This window comes from Miniopterus schreibersii (genome assembly GCF_964146895.1).
Source record: "Miniopterus schreibersii genome assembly, chromosome: 11".
NCBI classification, from domain to species: Eukaryota; Metazoa; Chordata; class Mammalia; order Chiroptera; family Miniopteridae; genus Miniopterus; species Miniopterus schreibersii.
Window position 1 is genome coordinate 35263889 of NC_138111.1, and position 27767 is coordinate 35291655.

At 33.3% G+C, this 27767-nt stretch overlaps 1 protein-coding gene across 3 annotated transcripts in view; it reads right to left on the minus strand.

Annotated features, from left to right (window-relative positions):
- Positions 1-27767, minus strand: part of VPS13A (vacuolar protein sorting 13 homolog A) — a 159541-nt gene that overhangs the window by 68862 nt on the left and 62912 nt on the right. For all 3 annotated transcript variants that reach the window (XM_081152259.1, XM_081152260.1, XM_081152261.1), the window contains exons 24-41: positions 26994-27075; positions 25596-25747; positions 25140-25296; positions 22497-22576; positions 21579-21638; positions 21207-21360; positions 20386-20502; positions 20204-20307; positions 19379-19546; positions 17504-17808; positions 15140-15287; positions 10986-11127; positions 8357-8484; positions 7854-8023; positions 6688-6905; positions 5441-5673; positions 1083-1175; positions 373-729 (exon numbers count right to left, since the gene is read on the minus strand). In XM_081152259.1, the coding sequence (XP_081008385.1) occupies positions 373-729; positions 1083-1175; positions 5441-5673; positions 6688-6905; positions 7854-8023; positions 8357-8484; positions 10986-11127; positions 15140-15287; positions 17504-17808; positions 19379-19546; positions 20204-20307; positions 20386-20502; positions 21207-21360; positions 21579-21638; positions 22497-22576; positions 25140-25296; positions 25596-25747; positions 26994-27075 (2868 nt within the window). The remainder of the gene's footprint in view (positions 1-372; positions 730-1082; positions 1176-5440; positions 5674-6687; positions 6906-7853; positions 8024-8356; positions 8485-10985; positions 11128-15139; positions 15288-17503; positions 17809-19378; positions 19547-20203; positions 20308-20385; positions 20503-21206; positions 21361-21578; positions 21639-22496; positions 22577-25139; positions 25297-25595; positions 25748-26993; positions 27076-27767) is intronic.

A 27767-nucleotide genomic window follows, 5' to 3' on the forward strand; every position in this document is an offset into this window, starting at 1 on the left:
TGGATATGTAGTCTAAAAGTAATATACAGCAGATCTTCAATAACATTGTTTTGTTCACCGCTGTTTTATTATAACACTGATGAGATGTAGGAATTTAACTCTTGTTCATATCAATTAGCTACAGTAAAACTGGTTTTATGTCATGTCCTTTTGCTTAAAGTGAAGAGCCTATCAATGACACTAAGTGAGGTCGTACTGTACACATAAAACTATACCAAAGGCATAGATTTGTAAACTTCCTTCCACAAGTTTTGCGAGCCAACATCATATTTATAATATGCTTAATTTAAATATTTAAATAAGATTTTCAAAATATTCCATGTGTAGCATTATTTGTTATAAAACCTAGAAAAAAATACTACATATACTTACTTCTAACTCAAGCTGACAGTGGAGATTTATGAGGGAACTCCAGTTTTTGCCTTCCCCTGAAAAACGTGATTTTGCCAAAAGCATAGGCACTGTTCTATGACCAACTCCAGCCTCAAGAACTACAAAAATAGAATCGATGTTCATTTTTATTCTCTCTCCTTGGGGTACCAATTCAGTTGTGGGAGCTATGTTTTTAACTTCATCTGGTTCTTCAAGAAACCACATTTTTAAAGTCTTCGTATCCTTCTTTTCCCATAAATGTGCTGTAGAAGAAGCAGTTTCTTGTGGGATGGTTTCCTTAGTTGCATAAAGTGCTGCAGTTATGGTAATCACAGTATTTATGATAACTGGTGAAACCTAAGGAAAAAAATGTAAACTAATAAAAAATCTACTGATTCAACCTTTAAAAATACATACTTCAAAGAAAATTAAATTTATTTGCTGAAGGATCATGAGTAATTAATGTGAAGTAATAATATTACTACCATGAAATAGCAAGTACAATTCACTGCCCACAAAAATTTTTTGATTATCACTAATTTCAATTAAGATATTTACATGAATCTTACAGATATTAAAATATTTTTAAAACACAGCTGTTTTTGTTTATATAACAATTAAAAATTTTGCTATAATAATTATTTATTTCTAGCTTTAATTTTTTAAAAAGTTCACTAAATATCTAAATGACTGACTACATTTTAACTTACCTTTAGTGTCAGAGATTTTACTGATATATCAATCACCTGTGGATCTCCACCTATCTGAGTAGCTTGATAGAACAAGTCACAGGGCTGTAAAACCTATAAGAAAAATCAATAACACTAAATTACCATTGTTCTTAAAATACTTTTATTTAAAGAACTTCCTAATAATAGGTAACAATATTAAATAAACAAGTTAGTCAAAACTGTTGAAAAATAACTGACTCAATAACCCACTTCTTAATTATCCTCTTTACTTATAATAGCAAGTATTAATATTAGCAGTATTAATAAAACAATATGTAGGATTTCTTAAATATGCTTAAGCATAGAAATATATAAAACTTGTATTACATATTTTATTTTACTTACTAAAATAAAAACTTCAGCATGGTATATTTTCCATTATAAAATTAGAATGAAATAAATTAATCTATATAGATAAAGCTACAAAAGATGAGACAAAAAATTATAAATACATTAGATTTACTAAATAATCCTTAATGTAATTATAAATTAACTGAGTTTTCTCTAACTGTGGTAAGCAGGGTTCTGTCCTCTAGCACCCAGTGACTGATATTCCTCACAAACACAAAATATATTCACCTCCTCCTAAGGTTCCTAACAGTCTTATTCCATTAGAGCCCAAAGTCCAAAATCATATTATCTAAGTCTGTATCTCATTGTACATCTATCTCATCTATTTCTCTCATTGATTCAAAAATCCAAAATCTCATCTATTTCTTACTAACTCAAAGTCTGAAACTAAATCAGCTCCAGGTGCTGATGAAATTCTTGGGTGTAATCTATTAAGCACAGCTGCCAGGGCACAATTTCTCTCCCTTTATGGAACTGTGAAACTTAGATGAGTTACCTGCTCCCACCATTCCCAACACAGAATGGTGCGACAGACAGACACAGGATAACAATTACAGATATTCCCGTTCAAGAGGGGGAAATGGAAGGCGAAAAGGAGTCATTTGTCCAAAATGTTCTGAAATCCAGCCAAGTAAATTCGTTTCTTGATTAGGTTTCAAAGCCTAATAACAATTCTCCGTGGTTCTCATCTCCACCCTGAGTCATCCTTCCTTCTTTATAACAGGTTTCTTTTTCTTTTTTTTCTTGGTTGGTTGTTTTTCTGAAACGGAATAGTTTTATCGTCCTGCTTCCTGCCAGTAGAATATTACGGGTCCAAGAGTCTCTTCTTTTGTACTCCCCGCCGTCTCAGTCTGTGCTGGCAGTGTTTCTGCTAAAATAATTTTCTCAAGAACCTTAAGGGTCTTCTGCAGATTTCATGAGGTTTTACTCCATTAGGTTGGTTTTACTCCAAAAGCCACAATTACAGATCTTTTTTAGGTAATCATTGCCTCCTGCTAAGACAGCTGAGGGGTGACACCCTTATGATTCCTACAGTTTCTCAGGTTTGATTCAGAAAATACATAAAAGAAACACACAATAATCTCTTGAAAGGGCCCTTTGTTGTGACTGAACACTATACTTTTTTTTTTTTTTTATCTGAGATTTAGTAAAGCCTTTAGGCTTTCTCTATCATTCTCCTCAAAATTCCTCCAGCTTCTGTGTACTACCCAGTTCCAAAGCTGCTCTCACATTTTAAATAATTGCTACATCTTACTTCTGGTACAAAAATCTGTGTTTGTCTCCCATTGCTGTATAACAAAGTACCATAAACTTAGAAGCTTAAAACAACACACATTTATTGTTTCCTCATTTTCATGGGTCAAGCATCTTGCTGAAATCAGGTATCAGCTGGTTGTGTCTTTATCCTGAGACTTGCCTGGGAAAGATCTGCTCCCAAGCTCATTCAGGTTGTTAGTACAATTCATTTCTTTGTGGCCCTGAAACCGAGATCTCCATTTGCTTGTGCTGTCAGCCAGTGACTGATTTTGACTCCTATCGGTCGCTCACGGGCTCTTGCCATGCAGCCTTCTCTACAACAGGGCAGCTTGCTTCTTCAATGCCGGCATTTTAAAAATTAGGTTAGGCCCACCCAGAATCTCTCTCTTTAGTTAGCTCAAAGTTAAGTGATTAGTAATCTAATTATATTCATTGGTCCTGTCCACACTCAATGGGAGAGGACTATACTGGGCACATGTAACAGGGGTTAGAAATCTTCAGGACCATTTCAGAAATCTGCCTACATTAAAAATGAAAAATAAATCAGGGAAAAAAATATGGCAACCAAACCCATTCTCCAAAAAAAAAATCACATTAAAATCTACCATTATTCTAATAAATCAGCAAATTAACTAGTATGTGACTTAAATATTCAATATATTATTTCTTGAAACTTCAGGGATAGGAAATTATAGCCACATTACAATACATAATTCAAGATTTTCAACACAAAATTTGTGTTATATCTTCATCTTATGGAAGGCAAAAAACAAAAACAAAAAATACTATTATAAATACAGATAAAGGTTTCTAACTTGGTGTGGTGAGGGACTGGGTGGAAGGAGAAAAAGGGACATCTGTAATATTTTGAACAATAAAAAAAAAAAGAAAAAAAAAGTTTCTAACTTGAATATTTTTAATTGGCTTTTTCTTTTTCGGTCTCTTCCCAAAATAAATATGAGCGTATGCTGTGCTCCTTATTCAGCTCCTATATTTTCAAGTCTAGTTAAGTCACCTAGGATTAAAAATGCAGCTGATCCAACGTGCTAGGGCAAAACTACATTACAGTCCAAGCTGTCCATGACACAGTCCACACAGGTAAATTTAAAGATGTAGAAACGTATCTTTAAAAATGGAATTATTTTCCTATTAGTATTATTTTATTGTCTCCAACTACATCCATTGTAATTTTAGTGCTATTTTAATTTTTTCTTACTACTCTAATTCTCACCATACTGCTCCCGTTTTATGTGATTTTAGATATTGATGCATTCTTTTCCTGCTGCTATTGCTTCCCCTTCAAATAAACAATCTTAGGCTATCCAACTATCCAAGCCTACAAGAGCTTACCATAAATTCCCTACTTTACAAACACTATCTTGGTGGTGGGAAGACTGCCTCAAGTTGAGAACCACAGAACAACATGAAAAAAGTCAGCATATATAAGTATAGATGTTGGTACATGGGTAGACGTAGGGTGGGAACTTGTGCTCTCTGGAGCCCAGGTTCTCTGCATATGCTATACCTTCATCCTGAAACACACTCCCATGACTCCCCTGCTTCTGTTCAGTTGGCTAATACCTACTCATCCTTCAGACATCAGCATAAATGTCATTTCCCAAGACACCTCCTCTATTTACATTCATCCAGACCAAGAGAAGTCACATATAGACTCAACAAAGAAAACTACCACCTAAAGATCCTGGATTTTGAGCTGAGACCATATCCCTTGAGGTGGAGGTAAGAAAAGTCAAACATGGATTATCAGTGTGGGCAAAGGACGAAACCACTGAGTGGATTGCGAGAAGAACCTCCAGTGTCCTGGTATCTATTCTTTTCTTCCACAGTAATTAATACAAGATTTATCTGAGCACAAGGTAACTGAAAAAATAAGACCACATTCTCCAACCATTTTTGCAGATAGGTATGGTCACATAGCTACGATGATGCTGAATGATATAAATAGAAGAAATATGTATAAAATTTCAGTCATCAACTAAAAGAGAATCATAAGTATGCCCTCAGCTTTCTATACCCTCTCTGTTCTTGAAGAGCCATCAGCCTTATAAACTATGGAATTATAGCTTATATTTCTATGTTGATAATTTTTAGAACATTTATGCTTCTATTATTCCTGTACAAGACTAAACATTTTTATAAGTGTTTTATAAGACTAGGAGTCAGATAGTTAACTTGAAAAGATGTCTTTGAAGAAATAAATTTTAATCGGTTATGAAGAGGAGGAAGGCCAAGCGGTTGCTAGAGTAAAATACAAATGTGAAGTATGTCAAAGCAAATGGCTGAGGTTCAAATACATCCCATGGAGAAAAGCAAACACAAACCTCTGAGCAAAATGTCCAGATGGGAGAAAAATATGAAAAAAATAAAATTGCAACAACATCTCAAACAAGTGGTAGACAGTCTTCAAGGCCTAAGAGCAGTGTGGAACTGACATGGATAGAAAGTCCGAGTAAGGTGTCAAGAAGTGTGAAGATGAAAGCGGCTTCTTAGTGACACTATTCCCACAAATACATAAGACAATGAGGAACAATTGGAAGAATGAAAAAGACTTTCAAAGTGGTGTAATAATAATCCAGATTAGGCTCTCCAAGGAAAAAGAAAGTACTTTATAGGAAAAGGCTGGAAAGTCTGGAGGTAGATTCCTAAAGTGGTACATACTAAATCCAGAACAGTTTACAATTAAGCAGATAATTAAATAGTAAACTCACAGTAGTGATTCTGTCTTTTCTCTTGACTGGAAGAAATGGGCATGCTCTCAGTTCGAGATCTTTAATAGCAGCAGTCATTGTATTGTGTTCAAGGTCACCCTTCCAACAAATTTCACATTGTGTTGTAATGACTAAGGCAGGCGCATCATTTCTCGTCATATCAGCCACAAAAACAATTTCAGGATTTTTAATAAGAATATTAATTTCCCACTTTTCTTGTACCTGTGTAGGTACTAAAATAGAAATAAAAATAAATGAATAATTTAAAATATTTATAAATCTTTGCCATACATATTTAAGAAAAATTTATTATTTATGGGAAAATTATTTTCATTCTAAGTAGGAATGAAATAAAGGAATTTGAGATCCCAAAGGTATCTATAGCAACTCTCTTAGTGTAAGATTTGAAGAAGCTATAATCATATAAGTACATTTAAAAATGTGGGAGGGGGAAATTTTAAAATTAAAAAATTAAAATGTGGGGGAAATTTTCCACTATGTAATGGCAAAACTGAAAACTAATCCAGTTTCTAACTTTCAACTTGACACTCTTTCCACTATACCACCATAAATGAAACATGTAAAAGATAGTGGAAAACTATAAATAAAACAAAAATAAAAGTAAGAGTATTTCAAGTTAAAATACTATCTTTAATAATGAAAAGGAGTGGTTGGTTCATTATTTCTCTCTGCTGGTTTTCCTCCAAAAAATTCTTTCAAATTACTGTCTGCAGAGAAGTACAAGTACTTATTCTAATATAGATCTCATTAATTTTTGAACCCAATATATAGTCACACCTTGAAAAAGATGCAAACTGCACATCCCAACACAAAGTACATGTTTTCCTCATACCTCTGAAAAATAAAGATTTTAATTTATTAATTCACTTAATCTCACCAACTAGAACAGCTATTTTCAACCTTTTTCATCTCGTGGTACACATATACTAATTACTAAAATTCTGCAGCACACCAAAAAATATATTTTTTGCCAATCTGACAAAAAAAAAGGAATAATTTTGATTCATTCATACTGAATACAGACTGTTGTGTTGGCTATTGTCATTTTTTTTATTTGACAATCTAAGGGAAAAGAGGTCAGTGCCCCTGACTAGTCAGCTACTACATGTTTTAAAAATTCTTGTAGCACACAGGTTGAAAATTGCTGATCTAGAAAGCTAATGAAAGTAAGTGCTATTGTAGCACTTCAGTAATACAGATATTAAATATTTTAGTTAATCACTAACCTTCTTCCTTAGTAGTCCATGCTTGAACATTGGTTTCTACAGCAGTGCCTGTGGTGTAGGCCTCAAGAAAGACATTTACAACTGTCAGTAGAAATTCCACACTTGCACAGATATATGTTTCCTGAACGACTAAATCAGTCACCCAACCATCTCTGACTTTCTTATACTTTACATCCATCATGTCCTTTTGGTCAAATCCAACTGTCAGTCCTATCATTCTGAAAAACACAATAGCAATTCCTATGAGTATCTTAAAAATAACTAAACACACCAATAAAGCTCAAAGACCTCATCTCTTTCACTGACAGCCAACCATCTTCTGAAGTCATTTTTCATAGGAAGACCTCAAAGTACTCCAAATAATAGACTTACAGACTAGAGCATAACTGTTTTACAAATTAGGAAGTATATGTGTCTTTAAGAAATTATCAGAATTTTAAATCTCAGCATATTTTTCCTCTCAATTTTTCATGTATTTCCCATTAAAATTTGAATGAATTGATAATAATTTTGAGAATATAAATTTAAAAAATCAAAATAATTACACTGATTATTTCTATTTAACTAATCTATCAACCATCCAGAAAGAGCAGCACATAACTGAACCAAGGCATTTTATGTCTTTATCTATTTATTTACTTTAGAGAGAGGGGAGACAGAAACATGGATCAGTTGCCTCCCATATGCACACCTAACCAGGAACTGAACCAGCCACCTTCTGGTATATGGGACAATGCTCCAACCAACTGAGCCACATCAGCCAGGGCATGAACCAAGACATTTTATTTTATTTTATTATTTTATTATTTTAATTTTTTAAAAAATATATCTTTATTGATTTCAGAGAGAGGAAAGGAGAGGAGAGGAGAGAGAGAGACAGAAACATCAATGATGAGAGAGTCACTGATCGAGCCCACAACCAGGGCATGTGCCCTGACCAGGAATCGAACCCCGATCACCTGGATCCCAGGTCGATGCTCAACCGCTGAGCCACGCCCGGCCGGGCGAACCAAGACATTTTAAATGTTGACTGAGAACCATGACTCAACTGAATTGAAGCTCTGAAGATCTTAAGGGTGAACCCAAAAATGAACATGCAACTTTGGGAATTAAGTTTTATAAAATATATCAACCATTTCTCAAGTAAAAACTCAGAACACTATTACCTAGGAGTTGCCTTCTTGACATGAGGCCTTTTATCATCTAAAATGCAGTTTTTTAATGAAAAGGAAGAAAATGTTGAGTCATCTGTATACATTTTTAAAGTACTTATTATATTCTCCAACTTAAATTCAGCAAGTGCCAGAGAAGGATCTCGGATGTCTTTAAAGGAAGTCTGTGGAAGAGAAAATCAGTACAAGTTTTACACTAAAACATAAATACAAAGCATTTTTAAAGATATGAGCTGCCACATTCTCTGTCTCCAAAGGGCTCACTAAGAAAGGCCAAAAAATATATTGACTTTAATTTAAAATTTTATTTTTCACATCACTGGCTATAGCGGAAATGGTTAAAATTATTTTATTATTAAAGTGAAAAAAGATCCATAATTTTTCTCACAGAAACAGATACTCCAAAATATACATGAAATATTAATAACTATTATTTTGATAAACATTCGCTATATAATTTTCATCAAGTGAAAAATATATTTTTCTCCTCAACTTACCTGTTCAGGACTTGGACTATATAGTACCATGGTGAGATAATCAGTTCTGAAACTCATATTTAGTGTTGTCTTAACTTGAGAGGCACGTGAATATATTTCTACCACAGCAGCTGTCACTACAGTTGTTCCTTGAAAAAATTAAAGTTATTAGATAAAAAAGTCAGAATTATTAATTAAATGGGTACAGAAAAGGAGGAAAGTTACAGTAGCAAAAAAAGCAGCCACGTTATATTAATTGTTGAAACTCGGTAATGGGTACATATGGGTCCACTAACTTACTCCTATCTACTTTGGTGTCTGTACAAAAATTTCTAGAAGAGAATGAATAAAATAATAATATATTTAAATGTCTATCTTTCATTCTGTCCATTTTAGACATTATCTTTGCACTCCCTACTATTTTAAGTCCTTACCACTTATTTCCTCCATCAGCCCCATCTTCCTGTTTCCAGCTTTGGTCAGTTATGTCTTTACTACTATGTTAATATGACTAATAACATTTACATTCTTATTTACAGAGTAAGTCGTCCATGTCTGGGTTAATTACAGCTATGTAATAATTTTAAATGAAGATACTAATAGTTCATTATAATACTTCCTCTGCTACTACATTACAACTAGTGCATCTCTCAAAAAAGAGGGAATCTCTTCTCACATTCTAACAATGGCTCAAAATCATGCAAAATTTACTCCACTTCTGCACCAGACTATACAGTATAGATTTCTCCCTTCTTAGGAACACAAAGCATGTCCTCCTCTCCATGTTACTTATGTAAGGTAGTTATTGTCACTCCCCCTTATCCCCAGTTTCACTTTCTGTGGTTTCAGTGACCTGAGTCAACAAAGGTCTGAAAGTATTAAGTGGATAATTCCAGAAATAAATCCTAAGTTTTAAACTGCACACCATTCTGAGTAGCATAATTAAATCTTATGTCATCCCCACTCCATCCCGCCCAAGACACGAAATCACCCCTTTGTCCAGCATACCCATTCTGTATATACTACTTGCCTGTTGGTCAATTCATAGCCCTGTTGGCTATCAAACAGACTGTCATGGTATCGCAGACTTGTGGTTCAAACAACCCTTATTTTACTTAATAATGGCCTCAAAGCCATTCACATAACTTTTTCTACAGTATATTGTTACAATTGTGCTATATTATTATTGTGCCTAATTTACAAATTAAATTTTACCACAGGTATGTATATATAGGAAAAATCATAATATACATAGCATTTAGTACTACTCAGTTTCAGGCATCCACTGGGGGTTTTGAAAAGTATCCCCCATGGATAAAGGGAAAATTACTAAAATTAATTCCTCTTCTACATATATTATAGAATTTATACCATTTTTTTTAAGACAGTCTTCCACTTTTTTTCTTCAAGTATTCTGAATTCCTCTTTAATGAAAATGAAGTACTTTTTACTACAGATTCCAGTAACAGAAAGTTTTGAGATTCCTTTTCAGTGTACTCCTGGGTAGGCCCACTGTTTCTGTATTTCACGTTTTCCTCTTTCCTGAATTCCTTGTTTTGCTAAAATATACTTTGAAACTAATTTATTGAGGAATGGGTATAAAATAAGTAAACTTTGTGGGACTAAATATCTAAGAATTATTGTTTTCACATTTGGATGATGGTTTGGCCTTATATAGAAGCCTACGTTCAAAATCCTTAGAAATTTGACCATATGACTCCATTGTCTTTTATCATCCATCCATTCCATCCATCCAGTTTTGTTGATAAATCTGATTCCAATTACCTATTCTGTTTATGTTGGTTACTTTCATACTCAGGTTCTTGTGATTTTCTTCACATCTCCCCATTTATATTTGACAGTAAAGGACTGAGTTGGTCATTCTAGCAGGGAAGGGTGGCGTTTCCTGCAATGTTATAAATGTAGGGCTGTTTGTGTGTGAGGATTCTCCTTGACTAAAAAAGCTGTGTAAAAATCTCAGGGCAAGAGTGGGTCTTATGAGCTAGTAGGTTGCACTTTAAGATAGGTAGGTTTGGGGATCTCCCAAAATGCCAGAATGAGAACTTTGTTCTTGTGAAGCAAAATCATCCCAGCAGCCCAAACTGATCTAATTCTCTGTCTGTACTGGTGCTAAACTTAGAACCCAATCAGGTTCCACGTAGCACACTATAGCCAACATTGGATGCACAGACTTTCTGAGTTATGGTTCCTTCTATTCTGTTCCTTCCATCTAGCCTTCATATATTTGTTGAAATCCATAATTTATTCATGTTTGTCCTCTCCGGACACCTCTAGTATTTTAATACGCCTATTATCAATATAAAATAGCCCATCTGGGATAGATGCTGCACTAAAAATAAGGGAGAAAAGGAGGTAAGGGAAGAAAAACTGAAAAAAGGGACCTACAGGGAATTTGGGATAACAAGAATAAATATCAAGGCTTTTTGTCACAACAGGACTCAGGATTCTGAATCAAAGTAAAAATCAACAGAATGACTAATGATGAATGACTTAGAGATACCTGAATGGGATTAGATAATTCAAAAAGATTTATAAATCTTATTTTACCCAAAACTAGAAATAGAGAATGGAAGGAAAGAAGAGAAGTGGGGGTTATGGGGGGAGAAAGAATTTAAGATCAAGAACATACCTCCTGAATGATGTGAAGCATTATTAACACCACTACTCTGATCTTTCGGTCCTGCTAGTGAGGCACTATCACCTCTTTCATTCCATATATTACCATATAATGTTTTGAAGATAGTTGTTATATCTTCTTGACTAAGAATGAACTGTTTAAAAAAAAAGATTTGCTTATTTTAATATTACTACTTCATATAGTAATAAATTCATATACAACAAAAATAATTTTCATTTCAATCCTCTACAAAACCAATTTTTACACATGAGATATTTCCACTAACTGAATATTTAGTTTTAAATGACCACATGATTTTTACTACCTTGTGAAATACAGAATGAAATTAAATGCCAATATCCACGAAGCTATGAATGATGAACTATTTTTGTTACAACTTACCAACTGCCTTCTTTTGGTTAGTAAGCAGCTCAATTTATAAATATAGGATAATAAAAAATACATTTGTATAATGAAAAATAGTTCACAATGTGTTTTACACGAATTACTTTATTTGAACCTCACAAGCCCTAGGTGTAAAGAATATAATCCTCATTTTATAAGAAGTTGAGACTTAAATGGTTTAATATCATACTTTAGTCCACTTAACAAACTTAACACAAAAACTAAAAACCCCATGTGCTTGGAATTTAGCCTAAAATCACCAGCACAGGACCTGTCCTGAAAGCTGTGATGGTTAATTTTATGTCAATTTGGCTGGCTCACAGTATCCAAATATTTGGTCAAATATATTCTTAGATGTTTTACACACACACCATATATATGATGCTACAGACCATCTACAAATGCCCAGCTGCCTTCTGGAGCAGACCCACTAGAATGAAATTGGGTCTATCCCTACCATGACCCACTTAGTAGTTAGTAGCTGTTGTAGCCCACGTTGGTGAACCACTTATATCACCCCTCCTGGATCTTTACCTCAGCATCAAGGAGAGGCTAAAACCAAGTCTTCAAGAAGTCAGTCTAATGCACCAAGGCCAAATATACACACAAATACATACATCACACTTGTTTTATTTCTCCGGAGAACTCTAATACAAAATGTATTTCTTAAATAATAAGACTTGAAAGTCAAAATTACGCCTTGATCCATGGGCTGGAGAATGCATGTTGTAGTAGCAGGCATGAAAACAACATTTTGTTGTACCTCTCTGTCAGAGCCCTTGGGTGACCACATGCAGTGTCAATGAGCAGTAATATGTTGAAAAGATTTTTTTTTTTTTTCCTGAGCCATAGGTCTCAACAGTGGGCTTAAAATATTTAGTAAACCATGTTGTAAACAGATGTGCTGTCACCAGATTTTGATGTTTCATTTATAGAGCACAGGCAGAGTAGACCTAGCATAATTCTTAAAGGTCCTAGGATTTTCAGAATGGCACATAAGCATTGGCTTCAACTTAAACTCAGCAGCTGCATTAGACCCTAAAAAAGAGTCAGCCTGTTCTTTGAAGCTTTAAAGCCAAGTGCTGACTCCTCCTCTCCAACTATGAAAGTCCTAGATGGTATCTTCTTCCAATATTAGACTATATCCTTTACACTGAGTTGTTTAGGGTAACCACAGTCATTCATTATCTTAATTAGATCTTCTGGATAACTTGCTGCAGCTTCTACATCAGCATTTGCTGCTTTACCTTGTACTTTTATGTTATGGAGACAGTTTTTTTCCTTAACTTCAAGTTTAAAACTTTTCTTCTGCAGCTTCCTCACCTATTTCAGCCTTCAGGGAATTGAAGAGAGTTAGGGTCTTGCTCTGGATTAGACTTTAATTTAAGAGACTGTTGTACCTGGTTTCATCTTCTATCCAGACCCTTAAAGCTTTCTCCATATCTGAAATTGGGCTGTTTTGCTTTTTTATCATTTGTGCATTCACTTTTAATTTCTTTCAAGAACTTTTCCTCTGCATTCACAACTTGACTGTTTGTTGCACTAGGTCTAGCTTTCAGCCTGTCCTGGCTTTTGACACGCCTTTCTCACTAAGCTTTATCATTTCTAGCTTTTGATTTAAAGTGAGAGGGGTAGAACTTTTCCTTTCACTTGAACACTTGGAGGCTACTGTAGGGTCATAAATTCACCTAGCTGCAATATTACTGTGTCTCAGGGAATAGGGAGGCCCAAAGAGAGGAGAGATGGGGGAACCAGTCTGACCAGGGCCAGTTGGCAGAGGAGTCAGAACACATGTAACATTTATCTATTAAGTTTGCAGTCTCGTACTGGTGTGGTTCGTAGTGCCCCAAAACAATAGTAACATCAAAGATCACTGACCACAGATCACCATGACAAATATAATGATAATAGACAAGTTTGAAATATTGCAAGAATTACTAAAATGTGACAGAAGCGAAAAGTGAGCAAACGTTGTTGGGGAAGTGGTGCCAACTGCTGCTAAAAGCAGGTGAGCCATTTGACTTGTTTAAAAAAAATGCAACATATGTGAAGCACAATAAAGCAAAGCACAATAAAACAAGATATGCCTCTATACTAATCTAGTATTTTAAGATTAAGTTCATTTGTACCTTATTCATGCTACTTACATTGTTTTATTATGCATACCTACTACTTAGGTTTTTTAAAAAATTTTATTTACCGATGACATTTATTTTGGAATTATTATGCAGCAGGCATTGCAAAAACAGTCTGTTCATGTAAGTTTATAAACTGAAATATTACAATTTCTAAACCAACATCTTTCAATTAGTACATGTATATTGAATGCCTGCCAAATCTTGATATTAATCATCACTCTTCACTCTTGCCAACAGCTTGGTGCAGGAAGCTGAAAGAACTATAACGATCCCCATAATGTTGTTCTATGGCTCCCACAGCTCAGTACAGGCTGTGTGTGCTATCCCTAAAATCTGGTAAGTCAGAAATCACAAGCTGCAGCACTTAGTCTAAATGCATTAGACTAGATGATTTCAGCTTCTCTCTGATGCAGAGCATGATGTCCAAGAGGGGTCAGAAACGTCCACCAAGGGGTTGGCTACAACTGCTAACTATTCATGTGTATCAGGATTTCATCTGCCCCAAAGGCAGCCAGGCATTTGCAGGTGATCTGCAATATCACTGGAACATTCTCATGGATTCTCCCTGGGGAAGAGGGAAGGAAAATGCTGTCCTGCCACCCCACATAAATCTGCCTAGTGACTGTGCCCAGTCGGAAGAGTATTTGCTCAGCATGCTACTTATCTTTTATAAGTTTCTATCTGTTGTCTTATCAATATAAAGAAACTTAAATTATTGATCTTAAGAGGATACTCTCCATCTGTAAGTTAAGAAGTCCATATGATCTTATATACTAAGAATTTAAAATTTTTCTTTTGGTTGACATGTTTTAAATTCTAAATGCATTTTAAGTTAAAAATCTTAAATCTTTAAAATAACTTTTTTCTCTTGTTCAATACAATTTTATAGGAAGAAATAGGGAAATTAGGGGTGGGGGGTGGGAAGAGAAACCTTCCAGACACAACATACGTTGCTGTCACTTCAGCAAAATGTGAAATAGTTTTGACTTCCATCCAATCAAGAGGGAAAAATATGAATTTGTGGATAGTTACATTAGAGATCTGTGAAGCAATATCAACCAATAGGGAGGTAAAGTATGCCTAAGGTCCTGACCCATTTGCAATTTTCATCTTTAACCTCTCCATTCTTCTAGGATTTTCTCTAGGTTACTTTATATTCCTATGGCTGATGACTTCCAAATTACTATTCTAGCCTAGACCCTCCACTAAGTTCTATATTAATATATCCAACTGACTACTTATGGCATCCTGTCTAATATTTGTTTCCTTCATGAAATTTGCCACAATTTAAAACTATTTTAATAATGTGCCTGTGTACTTTATTATCTATCACACCTCTGGACTGCCATCACCATCAACCCCTGCATCAGACTGGTAGGTCCACAAAGCCATAGACAATGTAATAGCTTCTCTGCCACTATATCTCCAATATCTAGCACAGGGCCCAACACAGTAGGCACTCAAATACTTGTTGAATGACTGGAGAACAGTTAATGAATTTTAGGTTTATTAATCACAAAGGTGATTAATAAAGATATAACTTCTACACCCAAAATGTCTTATGTCCCCAAGCAACATTTTTTAACCAAAGAAAGAGGAATCAATATGTATCTAAAAAGTTACCTCCATGGGCTTTAGTTGAGCATTTATATTTAAAAAAGGAACTTCCTGGTACCACTCCCAGGCTAAATTTCGCTCAACAATCACCTCGAGATTTAATGGCAGTAGTATATCCAGTACTTCCCGGTATGCATCATTAATATATTGAGACCTATAAGGAGAAATAAAATTGTTGTGAATGGTTTCATATATACTCAGATAGTAACAAAAAATTTATATACTAATAGAAGTCAATAATTTTTTGTGTGTGAAGAAAAAAATAAAATCCATTAAGCTTTCCATGTCAAAATGAGACATGTTCCTCCATCACCCCAGAAACCTAGGTGACTTTCTCTTGAGTTGAAGTGTTCTACGACCTTTTAAATTAGAAGTATGCAATATGTTTAGAAGTGCAAACATATACAAGTTGGATAGTAAATCCTTAAAATGAGAATTATCCCTATATGATCTATAAACATATATAAGACCTCCCATAAAAACATTTCAATTCACTGATGTAGATATGTAGCAGAATACCACATATCCCCTGTATAGGAAACAAAGTTGCACCATATGAATTTTTTTTTTCCTATGGATCAAAAATAGTTGAATATGGAAGCTGAACCATATTTGCCTTAGAAGGGAGGGACTGATGGTAAAAAACGATGGAAAGTGTAGAAGGTTACTGAACCCCTTTCAAGTGACAATGTGACCACAGAAGCCTCCCACTGTACCTTTGAATTACAATCTCAAAGTGGTACTCCTCGATAACATACTTATATTTTAATTGGCAGCAAATCTCAAATCCTTCAACCAGGGTTTAAAGCAAAGACTGTAGAGTATCAGATATCACCTACTCAACTGGAGAGAAATGTGGGCGTCCTCCAGGATCTCTCAGAATGCCTAGTATATCATTATCATTTTATGAGTTACTATAGAGTGACACTTATACTTACCATTCATGCATGTTTGCAGCAATCTCCACTTAATAGTAATAAGGAATCTAAAAGCCCCATAAGTCACTTAATAAATCGTCTATTGTTAAAGTGTTATGCTGTTTCTAATTCTTCATTGTAATAAGCACTTAGATTATCTTTGTAAATATCTCTGAGTAAGTTTCTTCCTCTGTATAAATTGCAAGAAACATTAATTGCTGTGTCAAAAGATAAATTTCTCTGGAAAATTTTTCCTTATCAGTACTGCCCAAGTCAATAAAACTGATAAACCTCTAGCCAAAGTTATTAGTAAAAATGCATAAACTATAAATATCAAGAATCAGAGAAGCAAAATCACTGTAGATATTAATAAATAAGAAGGAAACACTATACACAACTTTATGCCATAAAATTCTACAATGTGGATGAAATGGACAATTTCTTGAAAAAAATTTACAAAGATCACTCAAAAAAAAATAACTTGAATAGTCCTAAATTTATTAAAGAAATGAAAATTGTAGTTAAAAATCTCCCACAACTAAACTCTAAGACCAGATAGTTTCACTGGTGAATTCTACCAAATATTTAAGGAAAAAATATTACAGTGTACACAAATTGTCACAAGTGTATACACGTCAAAACTTATCAAATTGTATACTTTAAAGATATGCAATTGTTTATACGCCAATAATATCTCAATAAAGCTGCATTAAAAGTACTCAATTGATGGAAAAAAGACAGACTGAGCAAGACAGATCAGCCAGAAGCCAGTCAAGAGAAGTAGCAAAAATAAAGGGAAAGAGACAAACAGAAGAAGGCTGAAGAAAAATGACAGGAAGAAAGAGGTAAGTGAGAGGTATAAACAGAGATGGATCCAAGCTGAAAAAGGATAGGGCACTAAACCCAGAACAGCTGGTCAAAAACAGCACAGAAACACAGTAAAAAGTTCTGGAAATATCTGGATATTCACTTATTCCTTCAACTCATACTCCTATGCCCAATGATTACATAAAGTTGTTCTCTGTGTGTATTTTGTTTTGTTTTGTTTGTTTTATCTCGAACATCAGATCCACAGCACAAAACTGATAGAGTAGTTTGGATAATGCTGTATTTGTGAAGTAAATAAATGTATGATATCAGGAATTCCTCCAATTCTTCCATAACCTTATAATTTATAAAGAATTACAAATAAACAAAAATATACTTCCTCAGATAGTTAATTTTACAGTGTTCCTAATTATTTAAGAAGTAATTTTCAAATACTTTCTAAGTTTTCAAAAACCAGAAGGCTAAATTTATCTTGCCAAAAATACTTGGAGGAGAGCACTTCACAAAATTAAGTATAGTTGTAATGAAATATCACTGTAAACAGAAGACTCAGGATACCAAAGCCTTTAATGTAAAAAGTTAGAAAAAGTTGCATTCTACACAAATATATTTGTGGAAAGCTTACCTGTATAGTCTCATTTCACTCAGCTTTATGGTAATCAAATCAATAACGGGTGGGGGATTGCTCTGGCTCTCTGTTATCATATGGAATGTATTGGTCATTGTAATTAGCCCAAAATCAGCAACAAAAACATTTTCAGAAACTGGAGACTGTGGGACGACCAAAACTGGGGCTTTGATGTTAACATCTAATGCCAATCTAGAACTCCTTTGTGCCAGTTCTTTTACACCAGTAGCAGCCATTCCTGCTGCCTGAACAGTTGCTTCAGCCAAGGCTTCTTTAACTGCTTGAAAATTACCTATAAAAGCCTATAAAGATAACAATTATATTCACGAGGTTACCACTGATGAATAAGACTTATTAAATGTGTATGGCAGTTTATGATTTTACCTTCATAAGAAAAAATTTTTCTTGGTACGACCAAGTGTTATTTATTCAAAGTCTGGCTCCCTATATTAAATCCTAATTTTCTGCAATAAAAATTGAGAAACACAAAGATAGGGTAAAACAATAAAAATCCCTGGAAAAAAGTAACATTCGTGGACATTTCAATCTTTCACTGATATCCAGTTCCCTCATTATCTCACTTTCGCTAATTGCTAAATAATTACATTGTATTTCCCTGTACAAACTCAATGTACAGAGAGCTTATTTATGATAAAAAATTAAAATATGTTTCCTTAAGAAACTTTTCTAATTTCTGAATTCTGGAAATATACCTCAATTATATAAAATATACCTAGAATTATACTTAATTTTCATATTTAGAAAAAATATTTTATTTTCAATAATTTTTTAGTATAAGGCTATCATATTGGATCCAGTGACATAATTCTTTTGAGTTCTAAAAGAAATTAGGCAAGAAATACTTGTTCATCTTTACTTTTTGGTATACAAAAAAAAAAAAAAAAGTATGGGTATAAGAAAAACTGCATGGTAACCTCCATTAAAAAGATAAAAAAAACAGCAACATTATTTACTTAAAATCAACCAATCATCTAGTTCACATTACCAAAACTAAGAAACAGCATTTTAAAAGAATGACTAGTGAAGCCATAGAGATAGGTATGACACTCACAGGAGAAAACCCCTTCATCAGGTGACAGAATGGAAAAACAACAGGAAAAAAAAAACCCTGTGCAAAGCAGCACTAAAACTCAACCACCTAGAGTATCATAGAGATTAAATTTAAACCTCCAAAGCCCCAGTCACAGAATTATAACACAATAGAAAATATAATTTTTAAATAATAATCTCAGACAAAAACAAACTTCAATTACATATTTATTATTTTTAATTAGAGCTGAAACTCAGGTAAAGCAAAAATGTAAACCAATGATGTATAAAATAAAAAAATCAATATATATGACATATAATGTACATATATTTAATATGTTAATATCTAAAATATATATTTCAATTAACTGGATAGTCCCATGTGAAAATAATACTACATAAATAAAGTATTATATATTTCAGTCATAATAAATAGTACCCAATTATGAAAAATTAGAAGAAAAAAATCAAGCAAGAAATTATTATTCTTCATCTATGTTTGATGCATAGCAATTTCCAACTAGCAGGAAAGAATAAATTAAAGCCCTGGCTGGTTTTGCTCAGTGGTTAGAGCTTTGGACCAAAGGGTCCTGGTTCGATTCCGGCCAAGGGCACATACCTCAGTTGCAGGCTCAATCCCTGGCCCTGATCAGGGAGCGTCCGGGAGGCAACCAATCGATGTCTCTCTCTCACATCGATGTTTCTTTTTTTCTCTCTCTCTCTCTCCCCCTCACACACACTCTGAAAAGCAATGAAAAAAGTATTCTCGAGTGAGGATTAAAAAAACAAAGAATAAATTAAAAAATTGATTAACATACTTACCAATATAGAATATAAAAATTTTGTGACTAAAACTACTTCAATGCAACCAACAGTTAAATTCACTTGAATGTCAACCACACTCATATTTGTGTACGCAGGACCAGCCGTCGCATTCATATAAGAAATGATTTTGAAGCTGAAAACTTCTTTTCCAGTGATATAAACAGCCTTAATGAGACAAAATTCAAATGTCAAAATCCATTTTTGGAATGATGGGTCTTCAGTACAAAAACAAAGCAATACACACAAATTTAGAAAATTTTCCATGTATTCAAGCCAAGTAGAAATAAGGCAACAATCCTAACTCCTTTATTAGCACCTACATTGCAGATTTTTCAAATTGGTGGTGGCAGCTCCCTTTGTGGACCATGAAATCAATTTAGTAGGTGTGGCCCAACATTTTTATAAATGGGGAGAACAAAAGAAAAATTATCAGAATACACATTCTCATTTAGTGTGTTTACAAGGTTCACAGTATTTGAAGAGAGAGAAAAAGAAAAATAGTGAAAGAGGCTTTTACTAGTTCCCCATCCCTCCACAGTCTCCTCATTCCCCTGCAACAATGTTCCCGAAGTGATTACCAATATTTATCTCATTTATAAAATACTTAATCCTCATTTTACATATAATAAAACAGAATCCAAGATTAGGTCACACAACTACTAAGGAGCAGAGATAAGAACCCAATTATGCTAACTCCAAAACCAAAGGACATAATAAGCCACACAGCTAACATCCAACAACTGTCTAATTTATACCTATGTCTAATCTTAAAGGAAATTAAATTTTAAAATGTTCTCTTAGTTAATAGAAATCAATTTATACCTTTTTGTATACAGCTGTTATATCAGAATCCAAAACAATTATATTCCTTAGTTTTGCATTTATTTCAGTTACTGTAGTCCTCATAATTATCTCAGAATCAAGCCCTATGGAAATAAAAGAATGGTTAAATGACTTTTCTTTCATGTAATAGTTCTGGATTTATTTTTCTGAAATTTTATTACCTTCAATCTTAATTTCAGCAATGTTATGTTTCTGATCTTGGATAAAGATCTGTAAACATGATAATTCTGCTAAAATCTGCAAGGTAATAATATCTTCTTTCCTGGATCGCTTTGAAGCTGCAAAAAAAAAGTCATACAGTAAAACATAAGGAAAAACTTGTAGCTACCTCGCTACATTTGTTAAGTAAATAAAATATCACAACAAAATAATGGTAAAACTAGAGAAAAACCTAATTTGCAATTCAATTGAAAACAAGCAAGATATTCCTTAATAAATTAGGAATTCTAAAAAACAATCAAATCTAATGAAAACTAAAAGCCAAACAAAATCAAATGAATAGATGAGACAAAAAATGGTTGCTATGTGAGGTTAACATTTGAAACTAAGACATTGCTAGTGGTAAAATCATAAATCTTGAGTCAATAATTACTAGGCGATACCTGTCATTATTGAACTTGCAACTTTTTGCAGCTTAAAAAGTACTCTAATTAAAAAATTTACTCAAATTCTATTAGTTCTATTTTTCTAATCTGAAGTAATGATATTAAATTCATAACTGTTAATCTAAATCAAAACCTTCTCTAGTATCATCTTCAACTTAAAAGGAGAAGATAAATAGAAGACGCACTTTCTTCAGCAGTAATCATTTTCCTTATACTACTATTTCCTTTAACTAACTTGGTATATAACGAATCTTTCTAGATTTTAAGCTAGGCAATAAAGTTCTGAAGACAATATTGTAGGTTAACAGAACCAAAGCCAACACATATTAATCTACTTGGTGAAAAAAAATTGAAGATGAATTTTTAAAGAAACATACATATTTTCTTAATGACCTCTCCTTTGTCTTCAGTCTCCGCAACATAAATTGAGGCTGATTTTTCCTCCAATTGTGGAAGGAAATTGTTAAAATAGTTTATTGTATTCAGAAGTGCTTCAGTATGCAAATGAATATCCAAAGAGGAAAAATTCACCTAGAGAACAAAGTTGATTTTAGTAATAGGTCAATAAGTATTTATTTGCCTGCTCTGTTATAAGGCACTAGGCTTTGTGGTACAAAGGATCCAATTTATAATAGTTCATGTTTATCCTCAAGGATATTAGAGTTCTAGTTATAAAATAATTTTCATAATATACTATTTACTTAGAAATACTACATCTAATTAAAAAACATATTATTATTCACTTATACCTTAATCAGCTGTGCGACATTGTTATAGGCACTTTTCAAGTTGGGTACACTCTTTTCAGCCTACCCAGAGAGAATAAAACAGATCTGTTAGGAAACCTTTAAAAACATACGCAAATACAATTACATAATGGTCCTAATAAACATGAATAGAAAACTTCCAGCTATTTATACGTATAATTACCTAAACAAACAAATACTTCCACAGAACAAAAGAAATTTGGCACATAGCAAGTATTCAATAAATTATCAAGGGTGGAAAATTAAACATTATTAAGTGTGGAGAACAATCGCTATCATCAACAGCCACGGAAGGTCCTTCCCTAATTCTTCCAGTATGTGAAACAAAATCTGTGACAGAATCGTCCACAAAGTATCTAAATATTCCATGTTCATTACTCTTCCAGCATTATCTTACCATAAAGTAATTATTAAAATAATGCAGCACTTACGTAAAAATAGGTCAATGAAATCATGGACTAAATCTTAAGTATACCATAACATATATAAAAACATACTAAATGATGAAATGGGTATCATAAATCAATAGGGAAGAGGTGACACCAGGAGTCACTGACACCAGGAAAATTAGGTAACTTCAGACAATTGTAGAAAATCAAGTGAAAGCTTCATCTCGCATCATATGTCACAATAAATAGGATCAAGATTAAAGAGTTTCTTTTTCTGGTACCCTGATGGGGGGAAAAACTGCAGGTTACTGCTACTTAGAACATAGACTTCTTATTTTGCTATACGAAGTCTTCTATTTAGCAGAGGACAAAACTAAAAATATCTTAAAGTTTTAGGAGTTAGAGATGTCAACAGACTCGAGATTAAACTGAGTATTACTAACCTTACAAAACTTGCTAACATTTCGGCCGTCACTGACCACAGCAAGCAGACATAAGTGGTACTGCTTACCTTCACATACTCCAGTGTTAACAAGTCTTCCATTACGTTGTCCAGGGTTGTAATCAAATAAACTGGCTTTTCATTTGCATCTAAAAATAATTTTAAAAATTATTCTTTCATAGTAAAACTAAGTGAAAATAAATGCAGGCAATGCTATTAAATATAAACTTGGAAAAGCAGAGTTTCCTATATCAGCTCCAAGTCTTCTCTTACCCAGGTTGGGCCCATCGTCCTTCACTGTAAACTCTAAAAATGGAATTTCTCCTCACTACCCCTTTCCCTTCTCTTATGCAAAATGCTAAAAACTCTTACTCTGCCAAACTTAGGAGGTAAGGTTTAAAAAAAAAAAGTAGCAATCAGTTAAAGAAAAAACATAATGGCTAATAGAAATAATGAAAAGGCATGAAGAGAATTCTAGCCCTGAGCCATAGAAGTTGCTACAAAATAAATTTTTTTAAATAATTGTCAGACTCCCTAAAAACCTGACTGTTGAGAAGAAATCAGTTAGATATGTGATGAGAAACTAAGTTTTCCTGTATATTAATATATATTAAAATAAGTCCTACTATCATATAATCAGACATTACTGGTTATATTATTACTTCTGTTCAAAACCTAGGAAAATAAGTGGGAAACTGCTGTAGAAGAGTACTTTATATAAAGCTATCACCAAATTACTTATGCTGCTAGAAATTAACATCTAGATACTGGAAGAAAGGACTAAACCAATCATACTACTCTAGAGGAAAAAAATGCCCCATATTCCACAGAATTCTCCACATTTAAATAGATAAAATGACAAACCTTTAGCTGGATTCACCCGGAAGAAAAGAGAGGACTCAAATAAAATGAGAAGTGAAAGAGGAGACATTCTAACAGATAGCTCATAAATACACAGGATCATGAGGCTCCTATGAAAAATTATACTCTACAGAATTGGACACCTAGAAGAAATGGATAAATTCCCAGAAACAAACAACTTTCAAAAACTGAATCATCAAGAAACAAAAGACCTGAGTAAACAAACTACTAAGAAGGAGATTCAATCAACAGTCAAAAACCTCTGAAAACCAAAGGTTGAGGACCAGACTTCACTGGTGATTCTACCAAACATCAGAGAAGAATTAGCACCAAATACTTCTCAAGCTCTTTGAAAAAACAGAAGATGAGAAAACACTTTCAAACTCGTTTTAAGAGGTCAGCTTTCCCCTGACAGCAAACCACAAAAAGATGCTACAGAAATAAAAATTACAGGCAGTATCCTTGGTGAACATTGATGCAAAAACCCTCACCAAAATATTAGCAAAGTGAATTCAACAATACATTAAGAGGATCATACGCACGATCAAGTAGCATTCATTCCAAGGATGTAAAGATGGTTTCATTACCTACAAATCAGTCAATCAATGTGATCTGCCACATTAACAAAATAAAAGATAAAAATAAAAGATAAAAATCATATGAGCATCTCAACAGAAGCAGAAAAAGCATATGACAAAATTCAACATCCATTTATGGTAAAACTCTCAACAAAGTGAGTACAGAGAAAACATACATCAACATAATAAATGCTATATATAAATGACCACAGGTAACATCACACATACTCAAAGGTGAAAAGCTAAAAACTTTTCCTCTAAGATCAGGAACAAGACAAGAATCCCCACTCTCACCACTTTTATTGAACATGGTATTGGAAGTCCTCACCAGACTCATTAGTCAAGAAAAAGAAGTAAAAGGCATCCAAATTGGAAATAAATAGTTCGTCTTGATCATTCCATCAACCATTCAGAATTATCTTTTAAGGAAAAACCAAAAATTGTAAGGAGGAAATATGCATAATATCCTCCTAAATGCCTAACACAGCAAATGGAAATGTTTTCTAAGGTATCATATAATTTATCCATTATGATTAGGGGACATCAAGTGTTTGTAGTAGCCACAATAATGCCATGCTCCCCCTTCCAAGGATGTCTGTGCTCTAATACCTCAAAACCTGAAAACATTTCATATGACAAAATGGACTTTGCCCAACCTAATCACCTTAGTTTTTAAGAGTGGAATCAAAAGACAAAAAAAAAGGTTACAGAGATACAGGGGACTATGTGCAAGAATCCAGAGATTCTACTGGGGGCTAAGGACAGCCCTTGCCTAATAGTCAGCAGGGAAACACATTAAAACCACATGGAACTGAATTCTGGTCAGCGCCTGAGTGAGAAAGGAAATGAATCTTTCCCTAGAGGCTCCAAAAAGAAACTCCTGTTAATACCTTGATTTATGCCTGTTGAAATTTATGTCAGGCTTCTGATCTAAAGAAATTTAAGATAATAAATTTGTATTGTTTTAATACACTAAGTTTGTGGTAAATTGTTACAGTATCAATAGGAAACAAATTCAGTGTTGAAAAATTCAGTTAAATAGATTTAAAATTAAATCATAACTATTTTATTGTCCATAATATAAAAAAGTATCTTCAATTTCTATCTGGTCTACTTAGATTCCCAAGCATAAGATAAAAATTATAATTCATAATATAATATTTTTCTAAGAATGTTTTAGCAAATATATTTATTTAATGCCCAGAGAATTAAAAACTCTACAGTAGGTAGTCAAATAATAAAATTATTTCATTTAAAACACAGAAATTCTTACCCAAGTATTCTGGGCATTTTAAGCAGAATTCTTTCAAAAAGGCATTGGCTTTCAAATCATATGTTCTAAGCTCTACTTCTGTGCCCAATCCTAAGACAAGAACTTCTACCACAGGTAGTTCACAATTTTCAATGAGGTGATAAAACTGAATAGATACCTGGAAAAGAAAATAGAAACCATCATTATCTAAATCGCACAACTGCTTACGTAGATGATGATTATATATGGATAAATGAGGTACACATATGATATAAATGTATTTAAAATTTAGGAAAGATTTCATAAGCACACAAACATACAATACACACACAAAAAAGGAGGGAAGAGCACCACAGTAACATCTGGATTCAGCTTAAATAGAATGAAAGCAACAGTGCCTATTAGTAATGACACTATATAAGTAAGTTATGAATAGTACAAATAAGAAACAAGTATCAATTTTACAATGGTCCATACCTCTGGCACTTCAAATCTTATTTTATACTGAATGATATTTTTTGTACAATCCGGCTTGTTAATCTTTTGTTGTTGATAACTTTTAACTCTAGTTAACTGAAAAGGTTCTTCCAAAGGACTAGACGGTGCATCATAAAACTCCTCCTCTGAATCTAAATATCAGAGAACACTGTTTAAGTCAATAACCAAAATGATTTACTTAATAACATATTTATAATTTTTAAAGTAATATGAACACTAAAACACTAAGGGTCTATTTCAAATATTTAAAGTAAGCATAAGAAAATAAATTATAAAAAATATAGAGATTATATCTGAACAAATAACATTCTTGATGACAAGAAAGTACTGAAAATTACAAAATGCAATCTTTACCTTAATGAACATCACCTTTTAAAATCACTGGTCTATCTAAAACTGATTAAGGAAAATTTTATAGCAAATGACAATGCCAATGATTATTATATCATGAATATGCAAAGGAACACACTAATAAGCTCACTCTAACTGGAGATCGAAAAAGGGCTTAGTTATAAACTCTGCAATATTAAAAGCAGAAGGCAGATCCTGAAGCTTGAATGAAGAAACTGAGACGGAATACTACTTCATGTATATATACACACACATATGTAAATATATATAATAAATTTCTAGAATTTGTTATTTAAAAAAGAACTCAAAAAACTAGTAAGACCATTAAAAGAAAGTTTAAAAGAAACTAAAACCAGCTGAAGTATATGCCCAATAACCTAAGATTAAATTTAGGGTAGATGATCTCACAAACATCTCCTCCCTCCACTCCTCTCCCCTTCCTGGTCACCACACACAAAGGAAAACACTGTCTAGAAAACTGAGAGAATCAACATGGCAATCTCTATTTAACATTTAATAATTTTTAAAGTCTTAAAAACTGAAAAATACATTTATTTTTCTTTCCAATGGGGCTAAGAAAAAGCAGCTATTCGATGTCAAAATATTTATCAGTTTTCATGTGTAAGTACATATTAAGGCTTGATTTTACTCCTTTAATAACAAAAAAGGAAAATATAAAAAGTAAAAATAAACTTACAAAACTAACAAAAGTCTCCAAATAACTAAGTAACACGTTATGACTTAGACATCTGCAAAGTTTCATGGGATCTCTTAGCTCACAGTAGAATTAAGACAACTGAATTACCAGTGGTCCTTGTGATTGAGTTCAACTTTTATGTACCAAAAATCCCACTGCAAAAGTAACTTTAAGGAACATCCAAATTATACTATTTTAAGGGAATTTTAATAAAATTTCTGGAAAACAGAATTATCTGCTACTGTCTGAAATTTTTACATGGTTTCAAAAAGAAAATTATTTTCGTAAGATATTTATAAGAAAAATTTCCTAAAGCAGTTTCATTTTACCATCTTCAAGATATGTACGTTCCAAGAAAGGAATCACTTTCTGTGAAATCTGTGTTGCTCCCAAAGAAGAGGACCTTTGAATCTGCAAAAAAAGTAATTCACCATTAATTAGTACAAACACTTTTTATTCAAAATTCTAAGACGATTCTGACACCCCAAAAAAAGAAACTGAAAAATCCAGTCTGACTTAGACAAGTAAATTATAAAATGTATATTTAAAACAATGATTTTACAATTTCAGGGCTAAATATAAATTGTAGAACTATTTTAATAATTTCTTTGTTGACAGGGTTTGGTTTGAAAGAGATCTTAGATATATCTAAACTCAATGTCTAACAAAATAAGGAAGCCACCTTCATGTCCATGAGAAACAATCAAAAAGTCTCAATATTTAAAGCCTTTACAGTTGAGTTTGCAGTTTTAATTTTTTAAAGATATTTCAGTAAATTTACTTGTTTACTGTTCTGGGAAATATAACATACAGTAACATGCAGTGCAGTTTAGAAACCATAATAAAAGATACCCATGAGCCTGGCTGGCAGGGCTTACTGGTTGAGCATCGACCCATGGACCAGGAGGTCACCATTCGATTCCTGGTCAGGGCGCATGCCCAGGTTGCGGGCGCGATACCCAGCACGGGGCATGCAGTCGATCATTGACTCTGTCTCTCTCTCTCTCATCACTGATGTTTCTTACCCTCTCTCCTCCCTCTCCCATCCTCTCTCTGAAATAAATTTAAAATATATATATTTTATTTTTTTTAAAAAAAAAAAA